Genomic DNA, 9,803 nt, shown 5'->3' with positions numbered 1-9,803 from the left:
TTCGGAAACACAACTCCAAATATGATAGATTTCTGACTTTCTTTATGTGTCTGTCTTTTTGCTATGTTGTCAAGTTGTATCAATCATCAATCAGGATACTAGTGATTTGAATCTTCAGCACTCAATTTGTCTAAGAGAATATGTCTTGTAGTACAGATGCGCAGTCATGCCTTTTTTCCGATTTGAAAACGAGTTTATGTGTCATAGTGATCTTCAGATACATCACCACAGAAAAAAAATATATTGCTGTCATAGTTTTTGTGTTTCACAAAACATGTACATTTAATTTATTGTGAGAAATGTTTTAGCATCAATTGAGATCATTTGATCAATCATGTTCATATAACATTACTTGTATGATATGAAACTCATATGTCTGTAATCAAGGTTTTTGAAAGTTGTTTTATATAAATACTAGGCATTGTACTTTTTCAACAAATTTTGCATTGAAAGAAAGTTTATAATTATCATTATTATTCATTTGTTACAGAACATTTACGGTAGATTGATGGTATACCGCCATCTTGGATTGTACAATTACAGTACAAAACCGGTCTAGTTATTTGTATAAACCTGCAAATTTAGAGACAAATTTGCAATTCAATACTTAGACTGATTTTTCTATTTGGAGAAACCTGTTTATTAATCGTATAATACAAAATATTTTAACAAATAGATTTTTTTTAAATCATTTTTACAAATAAGCTATTTAAGGGGAGATAACTCTTTTAGTACAAAATTTATACTGGCCTAATAGGTTTTTTATTTTTACTTGTAGCAAGAAAACAAGTTCGGTGACACCAAGTTTTCTTCTCATTTTCTTAAAACATATTATGAAACCTTTCTTCTCACAATTTATTTCAAAATTTTATCTCATAGACTTTTTTTTATACACACTAATGTGTTTTTTCATGAACAAACTAACCAAGTTTTGGCAATTTTTAACGACTCATTGCTTGAAAAATAGCACGTTGACCCATACTTTTGAAAAGAGCATAGCAAAATCTTCATTTTGGCAAATTATAAAAAAATCTGTCTAAAAAAATATATACTTGTGATCTACCTTGAAAGTTCTATTGATAACGATAACTATTTTCATTTGTACAACGTGACTAAATTAAAAAAAACTCAAATTAATTTCAAAGTACATTTTAGGTACAATGTATCACTTTCACCAATACCAACAAAACAAATAATCCTATAATCAGCCAACTATCATAAATCACAGGTATACAAACTCTTTTTTGCTTTAGTTGTACTTGTAAAATAAATTTCTCCTGTTATTTTATGTTCAACAAGCGGAAGTATGAATATTGATTTCACCGTATTAAATCATTTTAATATCCTTTTCGTGGTCCGCGTTTTAACTATGTCGATAACTTTTAAGCTTTCAAGACCATGATTTAGATTTTAACCTTTTAAGTGTTGGCTTTGAACTTTTATAAAAACAATAAAAGTTCATTGTCGGAAAATAAAAAGTTATTTGTACCTGCTGCAAAACAGAATTAAAACTCGAGAAGGGGGAGGAAATAGGCTCGTTTTTTTGTCCTGTTTATATAGATCAAACAATCAATTTTGTATATTGTTTGAAAACAATGTACATATAATGCATTTTTTTTTTATTTTTATCGAAAAATGACTACCTTTTTCATTGTATTTGGTCCGTGAATATTTTCGTCCATTCGTTTTTCATTTTGAAATATTTAAAACAAAAAAAACAAAAAAAACGGAAGTATTTTCATTTTTATTTTTTTATTTTCTCGTTTTTAAGTAGTTTTCCACTTACAAACACAATAATATTTTCAACATTTATTGAAATAGTTTTTTTTTTACTTTAATGTTGATTTAAAATATCAATTTGACTTGAGTTTGGGATCCCGCTAACATGTTTAACCCCGCCACATTCAAAATGTGTGTGCCTGTTCCAAGTCAGGAGCCTGTAATTCAGTGGTTTTCCTTTGTTTATGTGTTACATTTTTGTGTTTCGTTCAATTTTTGTGCATAAATTGGGCCGTTAGTGTTCTTGTTTGAATTGTTTTACATTGTCATTTCGAGGCCAGTCAGCTTATATTTTTATTTTTCGTCTGACTATACGAAATGCGAGGAAGGCTAATTTGATAGATCAGGTTGACCGATAAGCTGTCTATATAAAGTAATGGGACAATGCATGGCATGAAGACATCACCAAATCACCGTTTGTCAAAAAGACATCTAGAGCTTACCATATAGTCATCAACTACCCACCAACAGGCCGTGAGCTTTGGTTGGCTCTTAACTCAAATCCAAGAAGTACAGCAAAATGTCAAAATATCCTATTCAAACTGGGTGACCTAGGAAAAAAAAAGAAATGTTCAAAAGTAATACACACACCCCACAACTTTTAATAAGGGGATTTGGTATAAATGCAAATTAGTCAACTATCCCACAAACAATATAATCTTCAACAATGAGAAAACAAAACGGCATTGTCGGCTCCAATAGTCCATGAATTGAAAAATATGAAACAGTTCAATTGAGAAAAATAACGGCCTATTTTAAAACAACATGAATAACGAAAAACACATATAAAAGACATCAACAAACACTGTACTACATGCTCCTAAGTTGGAGCAGGCACATGCAATATATTGTAGCGTTTAACATGCTTGTAAACAGCTGGGACAGTATTGTTACATCACTGCATAAGAACAAACTATACAAATCAGTGGAAAATGGCTTAACGTATGAGATCGATACAAAACAGAAGAAAAGAAGGTCTAACAAAAACACATAACGAATGTGGCAGGGTATTTGTATCTCGTTTTCAAACAATCAAAGTACTGAAGTACAGCATCGAATGACTGCAAGTTCTTTTAGATTGTCACAAGCACTTGTCTCAGAAAAAAAATCACATCTCTATACTTGAAAGTGAAGTTAATGTACAGATATCTTTTTTTTGAAACTCAGTACACATATTCTTTATCATATGATCTTTTTAATTTAAAAGCCAAATATAGAGTTCTGACCCACTAGACATGGAAAATGATAGTGCGAGTGGGGCAATTATGTGGTATGGACTCATTCTTATTCAAATCCTTTATTAAAGAAGTCAGTAAATTTACTAAAGATAATACTTCATTTGTAAATTAGACGAACTGATCTAATCAAAAGGTATATCTCTGATTTCGTTATACTTATGTGCATGAGAAAATTAATATATATAATAAGTTCAATAAGATTGTTGAACGAACGCGTTTAGTCTTCGGATTTTATTCTTGTCAATTTTTCCGAGCAGAGCGAGTCGAAAACAATTAAATAGACGTCTGTCAAGCCAAAGTTAATATGTTTGCTACGCACACATATGATTTTATTGAACTTGGTAATCAATTGAAATATTTGGTCTAGTAATAAAAAAAATCACACAAAAAACAGTAGTTGTCGTTTGTTGATGGCGTTAGTGCTTCTCGTTTTGTTAGCTCACGGTGACACGTAGACTAACGAAGGCTTTGTGAAACGGTGGCTTGCCCCCGAAGTGTCAAGTGAACTTTTCTCATATCTTGGCGTCCGTCGTCCGTCATGAAACTCTGAAACTACTGAGCTAAATTCAACCAAACTTAGCCACAATCATCATCGGGGTATCTAGTATAACAGATGTGTCCGGTGACCTGGCCAACTAACTAAGATGGTCGCAATGGATAAAAGTAGAACATAAAAGTAAAATGAAGATTTTGGCTTATGTCTCAGAAACCAAAGCATTAAGAGCAAATCTGACAGGTATTAAATTGTTTATTAGGTCATTATCTATCTGCCCTGAGTTTTTCAGATGAATCAGACAACCTGTTGTTATGTTGCTGCCCCTGAATTTGTAATTTTAAGAAAATTGTTATTTTCTTGAATATAATTATAGATAGAGATAAACTGTAAACGACAATAATGTAAAGCAAAGTAAGACCTACAAATAAGTCAACATGACCAAAATGGTCAATTGACCCCTTAAGGAGGTATTGCCCTTTATAGTCAATTTTTATTTTTTTTTATAAATTTGTACATTTTTACAAAATATTTTCCGCTGAAACTACTAGGCTAAGTTCATTATAGATAAAGATAATTGTAAGCATAAAAAATGTTTAGTAAAGTAAGATCTCCGAACACATCACCATCACTAAAAACACATAGACCAAGGTGAGCGACACAGGCTCAATATATCCTCTAGTTATATATAGAGTTTAGACCTTTGGTTTTCCCGTTTGTATGGTTTTACACTAGTCATTTTGGGGGATCCTTATAACTTGCTATTCGGTGTGAGCCAAGGATTCGTTTTGAAGAGGGTACTTTTAACTACAATAGTTTCCTTCTACACACTGTGACTTGGATGGAAAGTTGTCTCATTGGCACTCATACCGCATCTTCTTATATCTATACACTCTTTCGATATGTTTGATTGGGGTCTAGAGCGGGTTAGTCATTTACTGCTATTAGTGCTTTGTTAATTTATGATTCATATTCATTTTGTGTAGTTTCTTTTGTTTACTATTTTGTCATCGGACTCGGATTTCTTTTAAACTGAGTTTCTCTGTGCATATTGTGGTGTGTTTGTTTATTCTACATGAGCTAGATATGGTTATTTAGCGGGAGGGTTGAGATCTAAGAAAGCATGTTCAAACCCGCCGTATTTTTGCGCCTGTCCAAAGACAGAAAACTCTGATCTGTGTTAGTATTTTTATGTTTTTTTTTATCTAAGTAAAGTGTGACGTCCATTTTCACATTACTAGTATATATTTTCATTTAGAGACCAGCTGAAGCCCGCTTCTGGTTGCGGGATTTTCTCGTTTTGTTAAAGACTCATTGGTGGCCTTCGGCTGTGCACTTTGGTTAGGCTGACACACTTTTTTTCCATTCTCAATTTTATTGATTGATTGATTGATTTATTGATCGATCGATCGATTGATTGATGGATTGATTGATTGATTGATTGATTGATTATTTTAAAACAAGCAAAACATTCATCTTATGTTATTAATAGTTATATAAAGGTAAAATTAATCGCTTTCGATATATTACACAGCGTACTACCCACTTTACATTTTAAATAGTCAACACTTTGAGTGTTTATAGATTCGTAAATAATTATGATTTTTTTTAATGATGGCAAAATTGCACTATTGGGTAAAAAAGCTTTCCTTATTATCATGATTATCGGCATCATGTCAAATAGTTCATAAAAAGTAATAATAATTCTGCATTACAAGAAAAGAAAGTTGCACTCGTGTTTTAACTTTTTTTGCCACACCAAACAGTTTTTACAAAACATTCTACCTCTGAACTGGTGGATTTCGCTTAAAGTGAATGGACAAAAGGTTTATTTTATGTATTCAAAGTATGGTGGGCAAGTAAATTATTTATTAGCTTAAAATAGATTGATCCGTGCTATCAAGTAACTTGTAATTTTGATCAAGTAGGCCCTAGATCTCTAGCTTACGTTATCACCTAGTGCAGATAAATTATTACCGCAGAATATTTTTATTAACTGTCTGGTAAGGGTTTTTGTAGGGTATGCGACCTCAACTTTAGACCTACTTTAGAAAGAAAATTAGCAGAACAACAAACTTGATTTTTCTACTGTAGACTCCAGCTACCCAGGTTGCCTTTACGTCTTGTGATGACAATGTTTATTATCCCAGATGCTTAGTAAGACCAAACAACAAATTGGCAGTATTTGGCCACAGCCTTTAATATTATTATTCTCATAATTTATACATGTTGTATATAACTGAAAAATGAGGTTACCCGCATATTGCTGATTATGGCAACCGTACTGTCATATATATATATAAATTACTACCACAGATAATGGTAACTGAAGATAGGATTAAAACAATTTGGAAATCACCGTGGGAACACAGGTGATGGATCGAAACCCTTACATTGTTCATCTAGATCTGTAGTAAATGATCCTATTCATAAAACAAAATGTTTTTTGATGCAGCGAATTATGCAAATCACAGGCCTAATAAATTCAAAGTCTTTGTTGGAAGGTTCGATAACTCCGATCAGACTTCTTCACAGGTCCTGTCTGTCCAATGGCCAAATACATATAGGTGTTCAAACAATTGACAACTGAAACATCACCTGAAATTATAAATTACAACACAGGCAGTATCTTATTCTAATACATTGTATTTACAATAAATATACATTTTGGGAGGAGGGAGGGATTTTGAATAAAATTTTCCTCTGATAACAACAAGTTATTTTAAAAGCAGCCTCTCCTGTTGGACCCGAATTAAAAAAGGATCGTGACGTCAAATTGTATGGTTCACTAACCACCAATGAAATTTGAGTTTTCTTAAACTCACTAATAACCAACCAATGTAATAGTACAGCGCACCGTGATAACTGAATTTAAGTACAGGACTTAAATTCTATTATCCCAGATGCTTAGTAAGACCAAACAACAAATTGGCAGTATTTGGCCACAGCCTTTAATATTATTATTCTCATAATTTATACATGTTGTATATAACTGAAAAATGAGGTTACCCGCATATTGCTGATTATGGCAACCGTACTGTCATATATATATATAAATTACTACCACAGATAATGGTAACTGAAGATAGGATTAAAACAATTTGGAAATCACCGTGGGAACACAGGTGATGGATCGAAACCCTTACATTGTTCATCTAGATCTGTAGTAAATGATCCTATTCATAAAACAAAATGTTTTTTGATGCAGCGAATTATGCCAGATTGACAGTGAAACAGAATAATGATTCATTGTCAACCGCCATATAATGGAGGTTCGCTGCCAAGCTGTGAGCCAAATACATCCACAAAAAAATCAAAGTAAACTTTCAAGTTACATGTAACTACTAGTAAAGTTGCTCAATAAATCGTAAAAAAACTGTATATATCTACAGTAAAAATTTACACACAAGATCAATTATACAAAGTTTGTCTTAGGTAACAATACTGTATTTATATCTCTGAGACAAAAACACAAAACAAAACAACATATTTCATATTATATATCAGTAGAGGGGAAAACATGACCATTGGTTTTATGCATGAAAAACTAAAGACCACCTTGAAAAAAAAAATGTTATTTCCTATGACAGACAAATGCACCCATCAGATTTATACGTGTTTCAGTCCTAGAAAAGTCTGGATAGCATATTAAACAATAACCACCCGATTCCAATATATAGTTAGCTACTGTCTTATGAACCCTGTAATAGGCTGTATCTACACTTTAGAATATCTCCGTTTAAACGAGGCAATATTTGGGACCACATAATTTTAGTGTCAGGCAAGTCCTTTGAAATAAAGGTCATAGCTTGTATCAACTTTTCTCTTTTTTAAGTCTTCAGTTTTAATATTCCCTAAATCATTAGCACCTACATGTACGACTAGAAATTTAGGATTGGAGGATCTTAAAACAACCATTAAACAACTTAACTGCATAACTGGAGGAACAAATAAACAATAGAATTTTAACTATTAATAGAAGTAATTCTTTGGTAATAGGCAATCTTGAATCCCTAATTTTGGCCTTGACCGGTTAACTCCCTCCATCATTTTTTATAATAAATTTGAGTAAAATCGCCCAAGACATTCAATCTACTGAAAAAACTTATCCCTGCTAAATAACACTTAATAGAGGAATGCGAGCAACGCTTGAAACAAATATGCTATAAAATGCACAATTCATACAAAGGTATTGGCCATACATTTTATAACCCAAACAATTTCTGAACTCATTAAAGGCCAATACACCTCTTTGATATGTTGTTTAGGTACTTTGGGCAACTGAACTATCTATAAGGGACCCAATTATAGTTTGAAATTTATGTTTAAATCTTCTGGTATCCCTGCTGGGGTCATTCTGGCTGTTGATTTGGTCTTATTTGCGAAGGCAAATTATTTTGCGTGAATTGACAGTTTATAACTGAGTGAAGACCATGACATTGTATACATGCATGACTATATTGACAAAATGAATTGAAACATTTGCCGTTATAATTAAAGGCATAGCACTTGGACGTTTCATTCACATTTCTATTAGCAGAAAATGTATTGTAACCAGAAGAAACTACTTCAAAATTTTGTGTGCCAATACTATCAGCCATATATAATAACCAAAGCTCTGGATCTACTATAGCCCATGAACTTGACGGATCCAGTGTTTTGCGCAACCTAAATTGCTCATCATATAACTTCCAACCTAAATTATTAGGATTTCTTTTTGCACCCAAACGTACAACTGACATGTATTTAAGTAAATCTTGTAATCTACCTGAATGCACAGTACAATATACACTAACAAAAATGATAAATGCTGATGTCCATTGGTCAATAGACCCAATTTTGTTTTGCATATTTTCTGTTTGCACAATAAATTCACCCCCTCTAAAAACAAGCTTTTGTGTAGCCTGCTGAGTATTGTTAATCAACAAAATGCCTAAATCAATAAATTCACTTTTCTGAATTTTTTGTCTAATACTTTGAGAAACATTAAAAGCAATATTAGCATGCATGCTGGGTATCTGAATAGGGTGATTAAAAGTACTAAATGGCATTGTAAAACTTGAGGCACCATTAGTATTACCTAAGTAATGTTCTGGAGGATCTTGACTGGTTGCAGTGTTGCACACTCTTTGGTCTGGTAGTGGTACTCTTGAGTATAAAAGGGTATTAGCTGTGCTCGTCAAATCGACTGGCCCTGTACTTGCACTGGTATATATGCCTGCCCCTGTCTGTGAAAACAACATTGGGTATGTACCAGTAGAACTAGTAACGGGTATGAATGGTGTACCAGTATCAACTGTAGGCAACTGTGGTGCAGTTACTGACATAGTGTCAGGTACTCTCTGGTTAGCCTTTTTCCTTGCTGATGCAGCAGCCACTATTGGCAAATTTTTCCTTTTCCTGGCTGACCGCCTGAGCTGTGCTGACATGACTCCTAAAAGAATAACTAGAATTTAAAAACAAAAAAAAAAATGTCTGAATATTCGGTTAATCCAGATTGATTATTGCTTGATTAAATGTCCAGTAGAAAATATCACACATGCGTAATTAATAAGTAAAATACTGATGTACATGTATCACAAAATAGCTAAATTAAATTAAATAGGCTGTGACCGGTTTATTATTTAAAAGAAGACAGTACTATTAATAAGGTTGTGTAGATTTCATGTAACTCTGTACTCCATTATCCATCAGGAACACCAATATTCGATAATTATTTGACTTGATGTTATTGTTTACATTTAAAAGTACCAATTGACCTCTTGTACACCGGTGAAACTCGTTCATAAAAGGCGAAACAACGGAGACTAGTGTATTTATTATTAAGTCATTAGTGGATTCTTGTTCCTCGAACAGAAGTTTTGCAAATAATATGCATACATGTAATGCACACGTTCCCACATCTGACACCATGTATAAAGTTGGCTTCAGCTTGTAAGTGATAGAACTCAGTACGAACTACATATATAATAACAATACAAAGCATTATGGGTACATTCCATTTAAGTGTGTAAATAAACAATAACTAAATTAAGTATGCGGACCAGGACGCGTCTTATAAATTCAAGTATTGAAACACATTAATGTGGGCGTGTAGCCGCGATGATATTCTACTTTCACCTGATAATGGACACAAATCAACGAACTGAATATTTTGCCAAGGCTCAAGTTCGCAAACCAACACACGAAAGGTTATTTCAACTCGCCAGATAACTTGAATATTATTGCTAATTCTGGTAGTCCTAACATGTTACCAAGAAGCATTATTTACCATTTATTATATTTGAAAATTA

The 9,803-nt window shown here is 32.8% G+C and overlaps 1 protein-coding gene across 1 annotated transcript; it reads right to left on the bottom strand.

Moving 5' to 3' along the window:
• Positions 1 to 5,685: 5,685 nt before the first annotated feature.
• LOC134695482 (uncharacterized) lies at positions 5,686 to 9,331 on the bottom strand. The gene is made up of 2 exons (XM_063556760.1): positions 9,262 to 9,331; positions 5,686 to 8,944 (listed from the first exon to the last, which is right to left on the bottom strand). The coding sequence occupies exon 2, from the start codon at positions 8,937 to 8,939 to the stop codon at positions 7,863 to 7,865; it is 1,077 nt and encodes a 358-aa protein (XP_063412830.1). The 5' UTR covers positions 8,940 to 8,944; positions 9,262 to 9,331; the 3' UTR covers positions 5,686 to 7,862.
• Positions 9,332 to 9,803: the final 472 nt, after the last annotated feature.

The sequence above is a fragment of the Mytilus trossulus genome, chromosome 13 (assembly GCF_036588685.1).
Source record: "Mytilus trossulus isolate FHL-02 chromosome 13, PNRI_Mtr1.1.1.hap1, whole genome shotgun sequence".
NCBI lineage: Eukaryota > Metazoa > Mollusca > Bivalvia > Mytilida > Mytilidae > Mytilus > Mytilus trossulus.
The sequence above is the reverse complement of the archived record's forward strand: the minus strand, read 5'-3'. Positions and strand labels throughout refer to the sequence as shown.

Coding starts and splice junctions, on each gene's coding strand:
- LOC134695482 (XM_063556760.1), bottom strand. CDS start 8,939: ATGTCAGCACAGCTCAGGCGGTCAGCCAGGAAAAGGAAAAATTTGCCA.